Source organism: Mustela erminea, chromosome 7, assembly GCF_009829155.1.
Source record: "Mustela erminea isolate mMusErm1 chromosome 7, mMusErm1.Pri, whole genome shotgun sequence".
In the NCBI taxonomy this organism is placed as follows: domain Eukaryota; kingdom Metazoa; phylum Chordata; class Mammalia; order Carnivora; family Mustelidae; genus Mustela; species Mustela erminea.
In genome coordinates, this window is record NC_045620.1 from 115810535 (window position 1) to 115832288 (window position 21754).

The 21754-nt window shown below is 34.7% G+C and overlaps 1 protein-coding gene and 1 pseudogene across 10 annotated transcripts in view; both read right to left on the reverse strand.

The window, feature by feature from the left end:
* The window catches only part of BIRC6 (baculoviral IAP repeat containing 6), a 227322-nt gene that overhangs the window by 98617 nt on the left and 106951 nt on the right, over nucleotides 1-21754 (reverse strand). For all 10 annotated transcript variants that reach the window (XR_004287984.1, XM_032353008.1, XM_032353015.1 and 7 more), the window contains 12 exons: nucleotides 17771-17902; nucleotides 16712-16927; nucleotides 15640-15823; nucleotides 14849-15004; nucleotides 11903-12036; nucleotides 11093-11246; nucleotides 9273-9389; nucleotides 7186-7340; nucleotides 6551-6677; nucleotides 4286-4396; nucleotides 2309-2442; nucleotides 1-128 (listed from right to left, as the gene is read on the reverse strand). Coding sequence is in view for 9 of the 10 variants with exons in the window: in XM_032353008.1 (XP_032208899.1) it covers nucleotides 1-128; nucleotides 2309-2442; nucleotides 4286-4396; nucleotides 6551-6677; nucleotides 7186-7340; nucleotides 9273-9389; nucleotides 11093-11246; nucleotides 11903-12036; nucleotides 14849-15004; nucleotides 15640-15823; nucleotides 16712-16927; nucleotides 17771-17902 (1748 nt within the window). In the remaining variant the exon portion in view is untranslated. The remainder of the gene's footprint in view (nucleotides 129-2308; nucleotides 2443-4285; nucleotides 4397-6550; nucleotides 6678-7185; nucleotides 7341-9272; nucleotides 9390-11092; nucleotides 11247-11902; nucleotides 12037-14848; nucleotides 15005-15639; nucleotides 15824-16711; nucleotides 16928-17770; nucleotides 17903-21754) is intronic.
* Nucleotides 12138-14794, reverse strand: LOC116596040 (annotated as a pseudogene).

A 21754-nucleotide genomic window follows, 5' to 3' on the forward strand; every position in this document is an offset into this window, starting at 1 on the left:
CTTTCTGTTGAAAGTATATGAATTAGCTTGAGCAAAAATTCACTGAATATTTGAGGACATGTTGAAGAAAGATGCACTTGTAACCGGGTAAGAAATTCTTGCATAGCCTGTGTAGCTGTTGGACCAACCTGAAGAGAATGGAAAATGTTTTACTTATAATTTTTAATGAATAATTCTATAAATGTTATCAAGTGTGAAATCAAGCACTATACTCCTTTAACTTTTCATATAAAGAACAAAAATATAAACAGTGATAGCAGAAAACCAATTAATGCTTTAGGTCTGAACATATTTAAACTGAAAATCATAAATTCTAGTATCAATAACTTTATCATTATGGTTTAGAACTTACAGGTTTATAGAACTCAAAACAGAAAAAAACACCCGAATTACACAAGAAATGCCTTCATAATGCTTTTAAAAGTACAAAGAACTTTTGCACTGATTTTCACAAACACCCTTATCATCCATTTCAAAACAGAAGCACTCAAAGAGGTTAAGTGATCCATAAATGGTCATGCTTCTAACACTACCATGAATGAAAAAAACAAAAGCAGAAAGAAAAAGCTCTAAAGGTAAAAATAAACCTGTACCAATTCAAAAATGCTTTCCCAAACTTCTGTCTCATCAATGAAAGAAATGATGAGAACCACACTAAGTAACATGAGGTATGTCTTCAAGCGTTTTGTAACACCTCTCCATGTGATTTTATTTTATCCCTATTTGCTATGCTCATAAAAACCAACAGTAGTTCTGATAAAATAAAATGTAATATAATTCTTGAAACTGTTTTAAAGTTAGACAAACTTAATTTCTAATACTGAGCACATAAATCATAGCATGCTTAACCAAACTTCCTGCATACAATGAAGAGATCAGTGGAAAGTCTGATTTTCAGTAACTTTACTCTGCCTTTTTTTTTTTTTTAAGATTTTATTTATTTATTTGACAGACAGAGATCACAAGTAGTCAGAGAAGCAGGCAGAGAGAGAGGAGGAAGCAGGCTCCCTGCTGAGCAGAGAGCCCCATATGGGGCTCTATCCCAGGACTCTGGGATCATGACCCCGAGCTGAAGGCAGAAGGCAGAGGCTTTAACCCACTGAGCCACCCAGGCACCCCTACTCTGCCTTTAAAAAAACAAAAGCGGGAAGAAAACAACTCTATTTTATACAATAGCATGCTCTCCAATACCTAGATCTACTGCTAGTAAGTTGTGTAATTGTAGACAATGCAGGTAACACATCATTTCTTAAATGTAAAATAATGAAGTTATTACAATCAACGATCCCAGGAATCTTCACATTCCAAATTCATATATCTCTATACACAATAATCCCTTGATAACAGGCCTCTGCTTCCACCAACATTCTGGCCCCACCTAACTATAATAGTTTCTGCTCTTATTGTCATCCTTGTGTCATTTGTTTTATTGAGATCTGCAAAATGAAAAGTGTATGTAGTATGAGAGTACTGACTAAACATATCCAACAGAATTTAAGCTGTAAGAAGTTAGAGACTTGGTTTGGTATGACTTATATCACCAGCATCTAGAACAATACCTGGACCCAGCACACAGAAGTCTCTTAAAAGCTTGCTGAATAAATGAAACATTAGAAAGGATGGTACTGTCACATAGCTAAATGAGCATTTGTCTAATGGCAAATCCAGAGAAGAATTTAAGAAGGTAAGTTTAAAAAGACAGTTATGTTGCATACCTGCACTGAAAAGACACCATCAACACAAAATACATATTTTACATAAAAAGAAATAAAATGAAGTAGAAATATTTCACAAACAGTACAGTGTAGCAAGACATTAATTGATATAAATGAAGCTTATAGTAAGACTAAAAATGTTTGGAAGTTCTGAGCAATACTTGTTATTTTTTCGTTCAACAATATATTTAATATTTCAAAATAACTAAGTTAGGTAAATTAGCAATCTTGACATAGAGGTCACTAAAATGGTACATTATTTGTAAAACCTTCATTCATTCTAAAATTTCTGAAATGCTTCCTTTTCAGGTATTTTTTCATAATGTTTCTTAAATCATCCAAAATTAATGCCAAAAATACATACCTACATAAAAATCCAGTAAAAATTCAAAAGAAAATATACTACCTCCTATGCTTCAGTTTCAATATAGCTATTATATATTATACAAAACATTTTATATTACATTAATACATAAAATACTAACAATACCTTAGCAATAAAAATTTTATATATTAGGTACATTAAGTTTTTCTTTACGAAAGTGTTTATTGAATAATCTGGGCCTATCACTAGTTTTCAAAAGTCATCGTACCTGCGGACTGTGTTGATTTGTTCCATGTGGACTGGTACCAGAAAGAAATTTCACCAAGACATGAATCAAGTTTGGATCTGAAACCAGCAGATGAGCAGTACTCTCCTGAGTTGTGATGGCATTGCTTGAACCCGCTACAAAACATTTAAAAAAAAAAAAAAAAAAGCCTTTTACAAATGGACCCTTAAACGAAAGAAATAGAGTATATAAAGTCTCTTTTTGGTTTCAAGGAAAACTCACAAATTCCTGGAAATTAGGGGTTTTTTGTTTTGTTTTGTTTTGTTTTTAAGATCTTATTCATTTATTTCAGACAGTCAGAGAGAGGACCCCGAACACCAAAAAGGCAAGCGGGAGAGGAAGAAGCAGACTCCCTGCCGAGCAGTGAGCCAGATGCAAGGGATGCAAGGGCTCATGACTGGAGCCAAAAGCAGACGCCTAACAGACTGAGCCACCCAGGCACCCTAGGAGTTAGTTTATTAAAAGGGTCTGATTTTCTACTGTACTGACTAAGTTGGACTCATTCCCTATTTTCATCCATCTTCCTTCTCTTATCTATTAAAAAATAGCTGGTTTAATATGCATCTTATTTAGTATACAGTCAAGTGGAAAACAAGTAATTAAATACAGACCTTTTGATGAGCCTGTTCTTGGTAATTATTTCCCTCTTTCAAAAATAGGGGTCTACTTATTGAGTAATTCTTTTTTTTTTTTAAATGATTTTTAAAAGATTTTATTTATTTATTTGACTGAGACAAAGTGAAAGAGGGAACAAAAGCAGGGGGGGTGGGGGAAGGAGAAGCAGGCTTTCCGCTGAGTAGGAGCCACATGCAGGGCTCGATCTCAGGACCCTGAGATCATGACCTAAGCTGAAGGCAGACACTTAATGACTGAGCCACCCAGGAGCCCCCTTTTTGGGTAAATCTCAACGCTGCTTTCTAAGATAAATCCAGGCAACAACAACTCACTTTTGCACGTCAGAAGTATAATGGCTGTACACTGTTAAATGATACACACGTTAACACACCAGTTTTCTGAACGGAATAAAATATCCTTTGAGTTAAATCTATCTTTAATATGATGAGACACTGATGTTTCTGATCCCATATTTGGAGAACAGATTCCAGACGAAAAAAAAAAGGAGTAGCACTTTGATGCTAAACAGTGATTTAAACTGACACATTTTATCAATGTGACAGAGCTTTCTATTTAATGAAATTAATCCCAAACAGAATGGGGATGAAATTTACCCACCTCTTATCATAATGTATAGACAGAATGATTTCAATTCATGAATGGCTAGTCTTTACTGTCTACTGTGAACTTTTATCCCTACCTCACAACAGTCTCGAGAATCCCAAATAAAACCCAAACCTAAATGTGAAAAATAAAACTAATAGGCACTATAGAAGATAATGTAGGATTATCTTCATGACTTCAGGATACATAAAGCCTTCAAAAGCACTAAAAGTTCTAGCCAAAAAGATGCAGAAATTATTTTACTATCTTAATTATAATGAAGAAAATGGGGTGGAGTAAGGAAAGCAGAAAACCTATTACCACAATCTGAGAAAAAACAATTATATTCTATGAATAGAGCTTTTAGATGGGGTAAACTAATCATGCATGTTCTTAATATAATAAATCATTTTTTAAGCATAAAGCTACTTAAAAAAATAACATAAAACAGTAAACATTTGATTTTTTTTTTGTACTCTAAAAGCAATCAGTTTCATTTTAATAAGTAGTAAGCTTTTAGAAAGCAAAACCATGCTAGAACTCATGCTGGTAGATGAGAGTATATTATCAAAGTAAGAACAAAGCCTAAGATACATAAGAACAAAATCAGGAGAGGTATAGTCAAATAAGGAACTTCATCTTCTCATGACTGCATCACTTCTTGGAAAAATCTTAAGAATCTAAGAGTAAGAATAAAGAGGTATAGGTCCGAGGCTTAAAGGAATAAATGTCTGCACTTACGGTTAAGCTGCATATTTGTCATAAGTGTTAGACTGTGAAGCACAAGGCACCAAGTCCGGAGCAAAGTGTTGGGATACCAAGCTAACACAGTGAGAAAGCTGGTTATTGAGGCTAGAGAGAAAAGAAGAAGGGGAAGAACTTTTAATTAAGGAAAATCATACATTTATTAAGAATTAAAAATAAAACAAGCAAATGTAAAATTATGACAGTTTCTTTCAATCAATTCACTACCCAGTGTCCTCAAAACATTGAAATGAAAAGAATTCTCCATTAAATATCTCTAAAAATTAAGAGTTAATAATATTTTATGGCTAAGTTTAAAGCTCAGCCCACAACATATAAACTGTTATCACTATAAAGTGTTGTCCTTTTCAAACTATAGGCACCTCTACCGCAACATAGATTACTTTACTAAAAATCTTCAGATTCTTCAAGACCAAAACCTGAAAATAGTAGAGCGGATTGGAAAAACAAGAATGAGGTAACACCGCTGAAAACCAATGCAACTTTGCAACAAAAGCACAAACTAGAATAATTAGGTTACTTGCAAGGCCTGAGTCCAAAGTGCTTATGGCAGCTGGAGAAGCCAAAGAAGTTATTCAAAATGCACGAACATAATACAGCCCAGATTCTGCTCTAAAAACCCCCTTCAAAAATGGCTGACTCCAGATTTCAGGGTGAAATACACAAAGACTGGAATATTTATCACACTGAAAGCTGACAAAAGCATAATATGTATATAAAGACAACAACAATTAATAAAGGAGCACCTCACTGGCCACAAATGGCAAAATTTCAGCATCAATAAGCACAATTATAACTAAAACAAAAAAATATTTTAAAAACCATAAACTTATACAGATATTTATTAAAGAAATTAAATGATCATGCATGTAGACTGCTTGTGAACCAATTCAATTTAAAAATTAAAAAAAATTTAAAAATCTGGCATTTCCCCTTTCTCTATCATACAAACTACCAACAGAGGGTGACATAATAGCCTATGAAAGGGATTTACTCTTTACGGAAGTATTTCAACTAAAATAAAGTGATAGAATTAGACTACCATTTTGAAGCCTCTAATGAATTATTAATGGCATGAGCATCAGTGTCTTAAAAATGTAAAAAGAGAGGCAACCTAGGAAACTGCCTTTAAAAAAAAATCAGATTAAGCTCCAAGTCTAACTTCCAATTTATAGAAAATCGATAGAATATCATGAAGATACAATCACTAAAAATTAGGACCCTGGAAATCCTGAAAGACAAAGACCAAACTTCTTTGATAAATGGCTTTGTAAAGGGGATAAAAAAGACATGAAGGGAACCTATACACATTAAGAGGGATTAAAGAAAAAATTAAAATACATGGATCTTATATGAATCCCATTTGAAATTTTAAAAATTTTGTAACAGTTGAGGCAACTGGAAATTTGAATATGAGCCAGGTATCTAACGACAATAATGAACAGTTATTTACCTTTTTACTCATCAACTCTTGTTTATGTGTAACATTTTCACAATAACAAAGTTGAAAATAACAATGGGAGCACAGTTTATTATTATTATTAGTGCAGTGGAAGAGAGAAAAACCCATTAATTACCAGGGCTGGCTCTTGCCAAGACAACACAGATATAAGTGGGACGGTGTGAGCCAGTGGGGCTGTCACTGGGATGAAAGACAAGGCTACGAGAGCCATGCAAAATACAGAATGCACCCGTGAAAGGGAGAAAGCACCAGAAACAGATGATCGCTTATACTTTTCTTAAAATGTATCAAAAAGAGATTTCTGCAGCCAGAACAAAAGGCTAATTCTATTTCTGAAAAAGGATATTATTTTACTCCCAGTATTTTCACTCTTGGATTTGTCAAAAACAAAAACAAGAAAACCCCAAAAGCTAACTAATACAATTTCCACAGGAAATGGGACATCCTTCTCCAAGTTATCAATTCTCTTGGGGCTGATTCACATTTTTGTGAAATACCAGTGCCCAAAGAACAGATCATGAACAAGATGGTATTTTCTGGAAATACAAAGATTAACACTGCAAATTTTAGTTACACATGGGCACAAAATAATACAAACCAGAGAAAAGGTTTTTTGTTCTCTTTCCTGAAAATTATTAAGTCAATGTATAAAAAAAAAGGTTTTTTCCCATTAAAACACATTATAAACCAAATGACAAAGATTAGGTAATATTAACCTAACTGTTGCCTTTTAGGTTTATTTATGCTATGTTAATAATTTTCCTTCTAATAAATCTTACCCTGATTTAATGAAATGACAGGTACTCGATTAGCATTATATAAAAAAATGTCTGCTCCATTTTCTTTGTTTCCAGATGAACTAGAATTCAGGCTCAATGTGAGCCACAACTGGAGAAGTGATTCCAACTGAAAAAGAATAAAAAATTGATAGGGGGGGAAAAAAAAAAACAAAAATACCCATTATAAATGAAATACTATTTAAACAAAAATCTTACGAACGAATCCCTTTGAGTAATTAATTTTTCTATTAAATATTTCCTCCAGTTACTTCAAGTCAGTTGGCAAGCAAACATATCTTAAAATTCTTGATGAAACAAAATTCAAACTTAATTAAAATTTATAATTTACCTAATACATATAGTTTTCTAAATTAAAATAAGTGATTCAAATCTTTAAATACTGGTGTATGTAAAACATATAACCGGAACTACAGTAATAAATCTTAAAAATCATAAAAATTATAAATAACCTATCACTAAGGATCTGTGGTTACCAAAGGATTTCCAATCTTTTTCCATCTGAGATAATGAATAAATCATCCCTGTCAGGTTGAGAAAGATCTCCCCAGTTATTTTCATCTTTTACTAGGCTGGCAATAACGTGTAAAGATACACCATTTCTCCTGAAGTCATACCTGCACATGATGGACTTGAAGCATGGAAAAAAGTTTGTTGAAACAAACATTTAACATTGGGACAGATGATAACTGTATAATAAGCTGGTTGGATTGGTTCGCTGCTTGTAAACCCCCTAGAAGTGAATCATCTGTTCCAGTGGGAGACTGTGATACTGAAAATTAAACACAATTATGATTTTATCACAAAGTATCAGGAGAAATGCTCACTAGCTATTAGTATGTACAGGTAAGTGAAAATCTTAAAAAACTTTTTAATTGCATTCCTAAGAATGGTTGATGATTATATTATTTGAAAATTTGTTTTTACAACATTACCCAAAAGTCAAAAAGATAATCACCAATGAGAGAAGTTCCCCAATTCACAGCATTGGTCCATCAAAGGAACAAAACCTTACTCTCTAGCAATTTTTATTTTCTATGTTTTTCTAATTAATAAATTAGGAAAAGGAAGAAAAATAAAATTTTGACTACTTCTTATGGAAGTAGTTTTAGAATAATTTAGACTCAAGTCCATTGATTCTTAACTTTGATTATACATTAAAATTATCTGGGAAGCATTAAAAAATTCTGATGTCCAAGTTACACACCAAACTAATAAATGAGTATACATTCATGGGGAGGAGAGAACTATATGAGCTCTGAGAGGTTTTTCATATATTTAAGAGTTATTATATTAAAAGGGGGACACAGTTCCGAACAGGACAATAATCAAAAGACATAATATGAAGAGAAACATAAAAATTACAAAATCATCTTCTAATAAGTTGTTTTAAACAAGAAATGTCTATCAAAGAAAAGGACTACTTAGGTCAGTACTGAGTTGCTTGTGGCTGTGGAGAGGCTGGCCCAACAAAAGAGATCCCTCCATATATAAGAGATAAGATACAATAATACTAGTGTACCAATAGCAGGATAATAGAACACTAGACCTTTTCTTCAGTTTTTCACTTTTCTATACACTGCCTAAGGTAAGAAATAAATGATAACCACAAAGTGAAAGAACTCAATTTGACACAGAAATGTCTACAAACCCAAATTTCTCTAATGCAGCATGAACTCCCTTTCACAGGGGAAGAACATGATGCTCTTCCACGGTTTTAACTAGTACATCTACCCTTTTACTCACCATGCTCCAGAGAAGATCAATAATTTGTAAGCCTAAGAAAAATAAAAACACCACTATCTCCTTAGCACAGCTCCTCAATTTTCTTTGTGAGACTGGCTGCTATCTATCTTCACTGATAGGAGGCGATCTACCCCAGTCTAGTGCTCTTCTTCAGCAAACGACTGCCTAATGATCAAAACAGGCAGGCCGCCTGCCTGCCTCACAGCTTCTGTATCAGGCAGGCCCACTGGTTTAGATATGGAGTATGGCTACTTCATTGCTACAAAGTCAGAGTTGTGTAGTTACAACATATACTGTATAGCTGAGAAAGCCTAAAATATTTACTATCTGGTTCTTTACAAATATCACCACCAGAAAGGTGATTTTGAGAAAGACCACATTCACATCTTTACTACCATATATGATTATAATTATTTTATAATTGTTGTTTATTTCTTACTGTGCCTAATTTATAAATCAAACTTTATCACAGGTATGTATATAGAGAAAAAAATATGGTATATATAGGTGTCAGTGCTATCTGTGATTTCAGGCATCCACTGGGGGTCTTGAAATGTCTCTCTCCCAGAAAAGGGGCAATTATTGTATGTAAAATCCCACTTTATCATAAATGCGGATATAATGCAATGAACTCCCAGGCTAACTGCTAGCTAAGCAGACAACTCATTAACCTCACAACACAATAACAAAGACAACATTCAGGTTTTTGGACTGAATGTAAGCATACTACTACATGGAGGTATTTTGTTCCCCCTCCACTTTCCCAATTTATTAATTAATACTTTGTCTTATTTCTCAACTTGCTACTAACTAGGTGAGGGAGAAGTGCTATATATACGTAGCCCACTCAGACTCACACCATACATGGAATTTAAAAATCTGTCCTTGCTGAATGCACTTAAAAATTAAGAGATAAATGATTCATGGCAATACTCTAAGAATGGTGATTTGCACTTACAGGTAGGAGATGTATTTGTTAATGCTTGTAAAATGGAATCTGCTTCCAGGGTAGACATCATTTTCAACATAAGTTCTGCTTGCTGTTCAAGTCCAACTTCAAGGCGAGCATCTAGGGCTACAAAAAGCAATTCAAAGAAATAGAGCTATTTGCTAATTGTTAATCATGGCCTACTTCCTACAATAAAATTTTGACATCCAAATGCAAAATAGGGTAAAGAGTGTGTCCTCATGTTAGAAAACCTGTCAGAGAGTATCAGCCACAGCAGGTACAACATCTGTGCAAAGGAGGCTAAATGAAGTAATGATAATGAAATGAAGTAAGTTAAGGATAATGAGAACCAGGTTGCTCAAAGTCATAGAAAAGAGATACAAATATGGAAAGGGAGTAGGTTAAAATGAAGTCTAGGTAATATTACACTGTATGTTAACTAACTGGAATATGAATAAAAATTTTTTAAAAAGTAAAAAAGTAAAATGAAGCCTATAGAGTTAGATTAGTCAAATATATGACATGAACTCAAAGCATTCTAGATAAAAAGGCAGATACAGAAATATAGATGCAAATGTGTGTAAACACACATGTTCCCTAGATCTGTCCACCAAGAGGGCAGAGAAACAGCCACCAAAACAGTAAGTATACCTAGCACCCAAATTTTGGTTTCTTAATCACATTCTTCTATTAAAAGGTTTTGAAAAACCTTCTCCTTGCTGAAGTAGTTAATTCCCAGTCTGGGGAAAGAAAAGGAAATGATGAGCCTGGGGCATCTTTTTGTGCCAGAAAACAAGGAAGTGCTCAGAGAAAGAGGAGAGACAGATAAGCAAAGGGAGATACATCCCACTGGTCAAATCTGGGACAACCAGAACATCAAAACAAAAAATGAAAACACTGTGATTGTACTTAATGCCATGGAACTGTATACTTAAAAATGGCTAAAATGGTGTATTTTACGTTGTATTTTACTTTAATAAAAACTAAGCAAAATAAATAACAGATTATGACCCACTGAATAAAACAGGAAACCATGGATGTACTTAAAAATCAATGAATAGACTAATTAAAAAAAAAAAAAAAGTTTCCAAGTATCATTCGCCCACATCCATAAAAGTTCTTTACCGAGGGGAAAAGAATAACTTTACAATGGAGAAGACTGGCACAAATCTCCCTAAATCAAGTAATTAAACTTCAAATCACTGATCAGGGAACAAATTTAAATCATAAACCAACTAACAGAATGCATTAAGAAAACCTGAGCATTACACTTCAAATACTTTTGGTAACGATACATGACCACAATCTAATCATGAGGAAATACAACACAACCACAAATTTTGAGGGACATTTTACAAAATAACTGGCCTGGAATCTTCAAAAGCATTAAGGCCATGAAAATGAACTCTGAAATGCAGCAGGCTGAATGAGACTGAAGATCTATGACAATTAAATGCAAGGCATCATTTTGCTTTCAATCCCTTTGCATAAAGGACTTTATTTAAACATAACTGCTGAAACCTGAATGAAGTATAAGTGTTATAGGACTAATGTTAATTTCCTAATTCTGGAAGAATGTGCTTCCTGAGGTGCCTGGGTGTCTCAATGGGTTAAGCCTCTGCCTTTGGCTCAGGTCATGATCTCAGGGTCCTGGGATCGAAACCCCACATTGGGCTCTGACTGAGAAGGGAGCCTATTTCCCCCTCTCTCTTTGCCTGCCTCTCTCCCTACATGCGATCTCTGTCAAATAAATAAATAAAATCTCTAAAAAAAGAAGACGAAGAAGAACAAGAAGAACAGTAGCATGATTTAAAATTTAACACACTTACCCTGAGATACTGAAACACTAACTGTCTGTGATCCATTCTTCTCTGTGTTTGCAGGTGGCTTTGCTACAGGAATTCCAAGACCTCCAATGTAAGGGTTATAATTGTAGGTGCCATAATCAGCACCCCAATAGTCATACCATGTACTGCTTATTGGCTTAAAAGAGTGGAAAAAAATGGTGGTTAATTTTACCTCTTCACCAAGAGTGACATTATTTACACTTTCTAAACTCAAATAGGGCTACAAAATAAACATTCTCCCTACCCTTTAAATCACTAAAACGTACATACGATCTTAATGATCTATTGGAATAGAACAGTAATATTCTCTTCATTTTATACCAAACTTTTAAAATGCCTTATTTATTTAGAACCTGAGAGATAAAATCCCCATCCTTTAAGAAAAAATCTCTTACACAAAAAGCAGCAATATAAAATATTAGGGGTATATCTCTTTCAGAAAACACTGAAGCTAATACAGAAGTAGAATCTGAAATAAATTGGCCTTAGAGGGGCTTAAATGCTGCTTGCAATTTAGTAACCTATAACTAAATTTCCCCATGCCTATTACTGGTTCTTACTAATATATAAGACAATAATAGTGGCAACATTAATAAAAGGGTATAATTTTTCCTTATACTGTTCTATTGGTATTATAAAAAAATTACCAAAGGGCCTATAGCAGAATAATGAAATTTTGAGAACACTCAATAATGGATTGCATTTCATGATAAATATGTGTACTTGGTTTTAAGTGATTAAGCCAAAAGTATAAAATGAAATATTTTAATTGCAAAGAACAGAGAATCATACCTTAAAAACTTTGGCTGCAAGGGGATCCTTTTCCAAATCAATATCTAAAGGATCAATGTCAACTTCCATTAGATCTTGAAGTAGCTCAAGATCAATTTCTTTATCTTTTTCCAAAGAAGAAAGAGGAGGTGCACCTTCAAATAATTGAAAATGATTTTGAGAGAGTATGCAACATGAAATGTAACCAATATATTGCTTTTATTTATAGAAAAAGTTTTTTTATTTGTATGTGACATGTTTCTATTGCTTTAAAAATCTCTTAATTTTTATAGTTGACAATTAAACATCAGAAAGTATACAAATGTATCACTCTGGAACATAAAAGAAAAACACCATGCAGTAATATTTGATTTCTCTGGGAAAAAGACCATGGAATTAGCTCTTACTGAATTAGGCTGCATAAACTTTGTTACTGAAAATAAACATTACCCACTGCTAGAATGAACATTACTCATTTTACTGCCTCCAATATGTAAAGCACTGCATTACATCCACAATCAGAAAATGATACCCAGTATTAAAGGGAAAAGCAAAAAGAATTTAAGTCATATGACTATTATTCACCTTTTTTTTTCTTGCCTTTGATCATCTTTATTCAAAATTAGCTATCCAAAATGATTTGACAATTATACAAAAAACAAATTTCAGTTTTTATACAGCAGGCTTTTCTTCTATAGTAGGTTTCTTTTCTGCAGATTTCTTCGCAGCTGCTGGCTTCTTGGTAGCTGCAGCATTTTTGTTTTTGTTTTTTTCTGCAAAAGGTTTCTTCTGCTTCTTCACACCCTTCACACTAACAGCTTTCTTTCCCTTCTTCCCCTTCACAGGCTTCTTACCTGGAACCCTCTTCCCATCTGACTTGGCTTCTGAGTCTGTTTGCCACCTTATCCACCCAGAACTTATGACTCTTAGCCTGGCAAGGAATGGTGTTCTGGCACATGATCTTTGCACAGGGGTTTAGCTTCAATAGGATTCTTGGGCTCTTCAGTGATTCTTCTTCAGGACTCTGCAATGAATCCCCTGGCACGGTGCTCAGAGGGCTCTTTGGATCTCTGGGCCTTTCAAGGTTCTGCTAAGTAGTGTATTAAGCATCTTGTGCATGGGAAGGTTGTAATTCCTCTTGAAGGAGGCAGTCTTATGCCAAGTGCCATAGAGATGGTCTACTTGCAGAGTACTTTCAGTCCAAATGCAGAAACATCACACATGCCCATCAGGGGCAAGTTTCAAAATGTTCAATTTGCCTACATTAAGTAAAGTAATTCCAGAGATGGTTCTGAAGGCCATGATGATACCAGTGTCCTCATTATAGATGATGCAGATCCCCTATGCTGGATACAACGATGGTTTCTCATTTTACTCTTGCCAGCTCTCATTCACTAAGAGTATCATAGACTTTTCCGATACCATTCTAGGCTTTAAGTTTTTTAAGCAATATAAACTCCTTGGTCCTCTTGCAGCCACCAACTTTATCTACAAACACCAAAGGAAGTTCAGGAACTTCCTCAATACCATAACTTTTAGAAATGACTAGTGCTGGTAAGGCCAAGGCAGCCTGGGCAGAGCAAATGGCGTATCATTTCCGTGTCATGTTCACTCTGCAATGCCAATGGCACCAGATTTTGTCTGGTGCAAACATGCATGCCCCACAACACATACTTCTAAAAGCACCCTTGGCAGAACAGTGAGTCCCACTACCTTGGACTCTGCCAGTATCCCAAGACTCAGCACTGGTTTATGACTTGTTAATTCACTAACAGCTGTGTGCTGTTTTTGCGCAAGCTGGTATGAACAAAGTTCACAAGATCAGGTCAAATGGGAGCCTTGAACACAGGAGGCAAAGTAACATTCTTGCCAGATGATTCCCCTTTTTCAGAGTACGCTGGTATCAGTGATGAGCACACGCCATCATAGGGGTAGGAGAGAGTCACGCTCTCAACCTGGTAGTTCCTATAGGAAAAGCTGCTAATCACCTTATTTTTCTATTCTGAATTAGAAATTCTTTTGCTCTCAGAGATGTCTCAAAGTTCATAACTAGAGTTCTATGCCTTAAATAAACCTTACCTTCCCATCCTTCTCACCCCTTATTCAACATATATTTATAGAACACGCGCACATGCCAGCCTGTACTAGGGTATGAGTATGTGAAGATTAATAAACCAAATTTCTGCTCTCCAATAAGTTAATCTAAGTCCAGAGTGAGGATACACTATAGAAATTAAATCAACTATACAGCATGATGAGTGCTATCAGAAACCATCTAGAGTAGAAGGCAGCACCAAAGGCAGTCTCAACACTGCTGCTGGTGGTGGTGGAAAAAGCTTACTGCCGAGGGCAAGCTTTCTGTGAATCACAGATAAGGAGTTCATCTTGCAAGTAAGAGAAGGAAATCTATTTCAGATAAAGGGAATATCACATAAAAAGGATAAAATTATGAGAGAACATTAAGACTGAGAAGTGACCAGTGGATGAAATAAGCACAGCCCCAGCAACACACACAGCAGTAACTAAAACACTCTCTTCAAGAAAAAGGGAGCAAAGATTGCATATGCTAAGATACACATACAGTTTTTAAAAAGGCAGAAAACAAAGAAAGAAAAACACCAGAAAGGCTGGATCTTAAAGAGTAAGAGCCTTTAACCTTGCTATCTTCACCAATGAGTATCTTTAACTGTTTTCTAGATTTTCTTGAACATAGCCAAATCAGAGCATATCAAAATAATTAGGACATTATGAAAGGACAGTGTTTTATTATAACAAGAATTCATTCAGAGAATCTAACTGAAATGTATTTATCATATTTAACCAATCTGGTTACTAAGGCCAAAGCCCTAAGACAGAACTGTGAAAATTATCTACTTCACTAAAATTCTTAATTTTGAAATATATTTTTATTAAAAAACAACAACACACTCAGACTATTTTAAATAAAACACAATTTAAGGAACGTACCCGTTATATCATGTGTCAAAGGTTCATCTATAGTTTCCAGCAACTGAACGGAAGACTGCTGTAGGGAGTCATCAGAGTCCCCAGCTGTTGCAGCAACGTCATCGCTCACTGCTCCCTCCTCCATGGCTTCTGCAGCTACTGGGGCCAGCAACTCCCCTGTAGGAAAGAAAAGAGTCATAGCTGTCTGAGTAAGTTACTAACAGACCTCCAAAACACATGACAACATATTTTTCCTCCAGTTTAGAGAATGATGGCATGTATGTGCTACCAACTATAAAAGAGTCTGAGGCAAAATATTCCCCACCTACCTAAGGAAATGCTAGGACCCACTGCATGATCTTCAAATATTAAAGACAAGTAATATCATGCTTATAGAAAATGTGTAATATGAACAGCAGTTACTGTAATTACTTTACATACACTAACTCGCTTACTCCAAACAACTTTAGAAGGAAGGTACTCTTATTGTCCTTATTTTACAGATGAAAAACCTAAGGCATGTAGAGCCCTCAAGGCCACATAAAGTACTGATAAGCAGCCCATTATTGATATTAATAATGAAACCAACTAGCTATAATATTACTGTGCTTTAACAACCTAACTCCTCCACAAAGACTTAACATTTATGCAACTGTCAACATAGTTAAATACAAAAGTAATTCTAAGTAATTTCTAAGGCAGTTAACATTAAATAGACCTTTTCACTTCGGAGGTTATAGTTCCTTTTAAATGTTACTTACTCAAGCTATGACAAGCTAATTTGGATATACCCTTTAAAAATCCGGACAAACCTGCTAATATATCCTGTAGCATACACGTTAGGGAATACTGAGCCCAAGCACCACCCCAAGATATATCTCCTCTATTGAAGTCAGTTCCAACCAAAAGTAATAGTAGTCTTTCCAGCTGAGGTTCATTGACAATCTCACACAGATGTATAGTCGGCCTCGTGGCATTTGCAATACGTGCAAGAACCTGCAATACATTTTATGAAATTACAACAATTACATATGTTTTCTCCAAAACCAAACTGTTGGAATAATACTTTTCAATGATGAGATACATTTCTGGCATCAAAATAATTGCTTGAAAAAAAATAATAATTGCTTGAGAGGGAATACAAAGAAATGTATTTTCATGATCAAATATTAAAATCTCATTAAAAATTGTGGAATAGTGGGGTGCCTGGGTGATTCAGTCGGTTAAATGTCTGACTTGTGATTTCCGCTCAGGTCACAGTCTCATGAGTCTGGGCTCTGAGAGCAGCCTGCTTCAGGATCCATGTTCAGGGGGGAATCTGCTTGAGCTTCTCTCCCTCTGCCCCTCCCCACAACGTTTGTGAGAGCTCCTGAGTGTGTGTGTCTCTCTCTCAAAGAAGGAAAAGTCATTAAAAACAAATGAACAAAATGAACAAAAAAAAACCAAAAAAACCCTTCTTGGTGGAATAGTTAAAAATTATTATTTAAAAAACAATGAATATGCTCCAAAAAAGCCTTCAGGGTATTAAAACACTTTCATTACCATAATTTGAAACTTATTTGTGTACTTCCTATTTTAATTAAGAGAAAAAAAGGAGCTTACAGATAGACATACCCACCTTATATACATTTCAAATCTACATTAACTTAGTTTTAACTAGGTTAAAATATAAATCACATCTCCTAAGAAATCATATCTCTTAAGAAGTGTGACAAAATATTTTTTAAGCCTTTCAAGGCATAATTTTAAAAATCTGACTTACATAAAGGAAAACCAATAAAAGCACTATTATTACTCTTAATCAAAACCAATTAAAGAATGCATTCTTTCTTTTTCTTACCTTCTCAGTCTGTAATTATAAATTATGCCTATTAGTTTACTTACCTTACAAACAAACAGTAAGAGATCTGCATGACAGGTAAAATCCATGGAGAGGAGAAACAGAGTAAGTTTCTGCACTACTGAAATACAACGTTCATGAGCCAGGGTAAACGGAAGTGGTTCTATCTCTGGACTTTCTTTTGTTGTTGTAACTTCTGTGTCTAAATTAGAACGGGACCATTCTGCTGTCCGACGTAACCTAATTAAATCCTTGAAGTGCTACACAGAAAAATTTACAGTATTTAAATCAGTGTTTGCCAAATGAAAATTCTTCCAGTATATATTTATTAATGGAATGAAAATATTCACTCAGGAAATTCACAACTTCTAAGGAATAAAATTTTAGATAAACCATAAGATTCAACATAAGATTATTAAAAGCTATACTGACCAATATGCCTAAAGTCCTGGTTAGAGTAAGGTACTGGACTTATAACAGAATTTCAGAAAAGTGACATTCTATATAAAAGCCGCATTAGTTCAAATCTAACATCTTGAATAAAAATTACCAAAGTATTCTAAACACAATTCATAAAAAGTGGATGGATAAAGAAACCTATGTAACACAACTTTAATTATAGAGAATTAACTCAAGTTATCTCAAAATCTGATGGAATAAATATAACCTCATATTTATAGAAACACAATAAACAAAACTAGTTGCTACATGTGTTATTCCCCCAAATTAAAAAATATATGTTACGTTGTATTTTAAAATTTTATTTACAAATCAATGGATTTAATTTTCACTTAAGAACACATTAAGAAAACTGTACATTTCCTTGAATCTTTTATTTTTAATTTACTGGCACACAATCCACTTTAAAGAGAGCACTTTGGAAACATAATGTAAGTCCACATTTATCATATATTTCCTTGAGTTAAAAGCTATCTTCCCTCAAAAAAAAAAAAAAAAAAGTTTAGAATAGATTTTTTCATTGATAGGCAGAATAACAAAACCTTAAGTTTCTTAATTATTATTAAAAATATTTAACTAAATTGAAATATTAGAAAGGAAAGTGATCATCCCAAAATAATTACATTAAAAAGCAAAGATCATACCTTTGAGGTAGCCTGCTTTAGTTTTGCTTGCTCTACCAGAAGTTTGTATGATGATCCCTTGTTACTTTGTATTTTTTCTTTTTCCATCTGTTCCACCAAAGCTTTCTGTTTAGCTTTTAGTAGGTTAAGTTGCTTTAAAAAAAAAAAAAAAAAAAGGAAAATTAATCTAACTTTTTAAATTAAATTAAGCTAACAGCGTTAAAAACAACAAAGTAATTATATACCTCACAGATTTTATCCATCCAACTGATGGAATAAATTATTCCCTGATTTAGTTTTAACTGTGTTGCTGATAAGTCATTTCAAATCCCAAATGATCTGTCCATGTTATAATTAAGATTTAATTCCTCATCCATGGGAAAAGGGAAGTTAAGTGGAAAACTTTCTTTATGTAAGCCATTAATGAGAAGGATAGATACTTTCTGGAGGAAAGTGTTCTTAAATATATGGGGAAAATATTTTTATTACACAATATTCTCAGTTTTATTTTTATGGCAATCTCCCTTAAGATTAATAAATTTTTTTAAATGTCTTTGTTCTTTATTAATTAAAATTTTATCCAGTTAACTGTAGATATATAGATCTAAGAAATAAGAGAACTCTCTTAGACACTTTACCCAATTTCCTCCAATGATAACAATTTGTAAAGCTGTAATACTGCAACAGAGTACTGACATTATAAAATTCACCAATTTTATTCAGATTTCTCTTCACTTCTACTCGAGTTTATGTCTGTGTTTGTGTACTAGTTCTACATATGTGTGGACACATGAACTGCCACGATAGTACCATCATCACTAGGATCTCTCATGATGTCCTTTTAAATAGCCCACCCATATCCCTCCTATCCCATGGGCCCAGTCCCTAATCCCTGGCAACTACTAGTTAGTAGCAATGAATCAAAACAAAGACAAAAATGTCTGCACAGAAGACCTTAAAAATCCATTGAATGACTTAACCACATCTCCATATAAGGCAGAACATTATTCTAAATAGAAAGTCACTAAAAAGTGGTAGCCATAATTATAAATGAATACTTTAGTTAAGAACGTAATAAACCTACTTCTTCAGAGAACATTTCCTTAATTTCTATTTTTGATAGCTGTTTTTGTTATCAGGAAAAAAATTAACTAACATAAAGAAAAAAACTAACTACTATAAAGAAATATTCACTGGGCTGTAATCCCCACATATGAAGAAAAATGTATCCTAAAATAGAAACAGCATACACATTTATTAGATGATCAACATATGTGTGTGTAACAGCTACTATAAAATAGTATTTTCAGAAAACTGTCCTAAAAGCTCAAAGATAGAACGTGACAATTACAATAAAAAAAATTTTTTTTTTAAGATTATTTATTTATTTATTTGACAGACAGAGATCTCAAGTAGGCAGAGAGGCAGGCAGAGAGAGAGAGAGGAGGAAGCAGGCTCTCCGCGGAGCAGACAGCCCGATGCGGGGCTCGATCCCAGGACCCTGGGACCATGACCCGAGCCGAAGGCAGAGGCTTTAACCCACTGAGCCACCCAGGCGCCCCAACAATAAAAATTTTTTTAAATTAATTTCAAACCACAATCTTAATCAGCAACTTTAATTACTATAAAAAGACATTTTTTTCTTAAACCATTTGAGAGTAAGCTGGCAACATGCTGACCAGCCACCCTTGAATACTTTAGTGTCCATTTCCTAGAAACAAGATTCTTTCCTGCAACCATGATAAAACCATTACAAACAGAGAATATTGATACACTACTACCAACTATGCCTCACATCCCACTTTCTTTTTTTTTTTAAAGACTTTATTTATTTATTTGACAGACAGATCACAAGTAGGCAGAGAGGCAGGCAGAGAGAGATAGAGAGAGGAGGGGGAAGCAGGCTCCCCGCTGAGCAGAGAGCCCGATGCGGGGTTCGATCCCAGGACCCTGGGATCATGACCCGAGCCGAAGGCAGAGGCTTAACCCACTGAGCCACCCAGGCGCCCCTCACATCCCACTTTTAAGTTTTTCCAGTGCCAATAATGTCCATCATAGTAAAGAATAAAACAGTAATATTTTATTAAGAAAAATCTACTGGGTTTATACTCTAGGTTTATTTTCCAACTTCATATTCTAAATTAAATACAGCAAGCATAAATGTTAAGTGTTCAGTAAAATCAGCTGTTTTAAAATGTAAATTATTACCACATAAAATTAGTTCAGAGTAAAAAAAATAAAAAAGAGTTGAGGGAAAAGCTTCACATCATTTTTCCTGCAAAAGATCAAACAGCTCAGCTGAAAAATTTTAAAGTGAAAATAAATAATTCAGTGCTAAGCCCATGTTTTTAAAAAGGCCTAAAGCTTCCACAAACTTGTCAGATCCAATGGATTTTCATATAAACTCTAATTACAGTTCAAATCAATTATACAAATATTTATTGACAATACACTAGGCTCCATACTATGTATCAAGGATATAACATTTAACCCTGTATATGCTGTAAAAGAAAGAGAAAGACCCATTTAAAAAGGTAGTAACAATAAAGTAATGGCTCCTAAGAATCTGATATCAGGTATAAATTCACAATTACACAGTAAAATGTGTATCGAACAAATTTTATGTGCAATTTCAAAAGTGATCATGGAACCAACTGAGGAAAAAAAAAACAGATATGCACAAGTGTCCTCCCATTAAAAACCACATTCTAATATATGAATATATTGTGTGAATATAATTGTGTGAAAGATTTAGTGTGTCTGCATGCAAATGTTTGCATGATAAGCAGAAGAAACATATATGTGCATCTGTGTGTATTTCAAAAAGAAAAAAACCAACACTAAAGGTTTTATCAACAGGCAAATGGATTAGGAAATTCTGGAACATGGGACGCTTGCGTGGCTCAGTTGGTTGGACGACTGCCTTCGGCTCAGGTCATGATCCCGGAGTCCCGGGATCGAGTCCCGCATCGAGCTCCCAGCTCCATGGGGAGTCTGCTTCTCCCTCTGACCTTCTCCTCGCTCATGCTCTCTCTCACTGTCTCTCTCTCTCAAATAAATAAATAAAATCTTTAAAAAAAAAAAAAAAAAAGAGATTCTGGAACATTCACGGAACGGTGGTCAAGAATTAAAAAGAACCACTGATACACTCAATATGGATGGATCTCAAAAAAAGTCATTTTGAGCAAAAAAAGCTAGGTATAAAAGAGCACTCTGCATGACTCCTAACAATACTTTAAGAAATGATTTACTCACCCTGAACTGCACAAATTTCAAGTTAACAAAATAAAAGAATCCCTACCAAAATTTATGATGAATATAATGAAATGATAAAATACAGGACACATGGGGAATATACTGTATGGGATACTAGCCTAATTTGGAAGGCAGCTATGCTCACCACTATACCACCAACACATATTATCCTAATTTGGGAAACAGAGAGGTCCTCTTGGAGGAAGTGATTATAAACTCATGCCTAGTAAGTTAGGTCATCTCAGCAAAAGAGTAATCTATGTGGCTTGGGGGGGCGGGGGCGGGGGCGCGTGGGGAGGAAAGGTACTTACTACATGCAAAAGTCCTGGATGAGAAAACTGGGGCTGGTGGTTCATAAATTCAAATTCAATATGGCTAGACTAAAATTCAAACGTGTAAGTTACAAACAGGGACCCATGATAGAACCCTGAAGTCCTGTTAAGGACTCTGACTTTCAAGCACAGGTCAACTGGAAGCTATCAAGAATTCAAGAAAGAGGGACACCTGGGTGGCTCAGTTGGTTAAGCGGCTGCCTTCAGCTCAGGTCGTGATCCCAGGGTCCTGGGATTGAGTCCCGCATCGGGCTCCTTGCTCGGCGGGGAGCCTGCTTCTCCCTCTGCCTCTGCCTGCCTCTCTGTCTGCCTGCGCTTGCTCGCTCTCTCTCCCTCTGTCTCTGACAAATGTATAAATAAAATCTTTTTTAAAATATTAAAAAAAAAAGAATTCAAGAAAGAAATGATAAGGATTAAG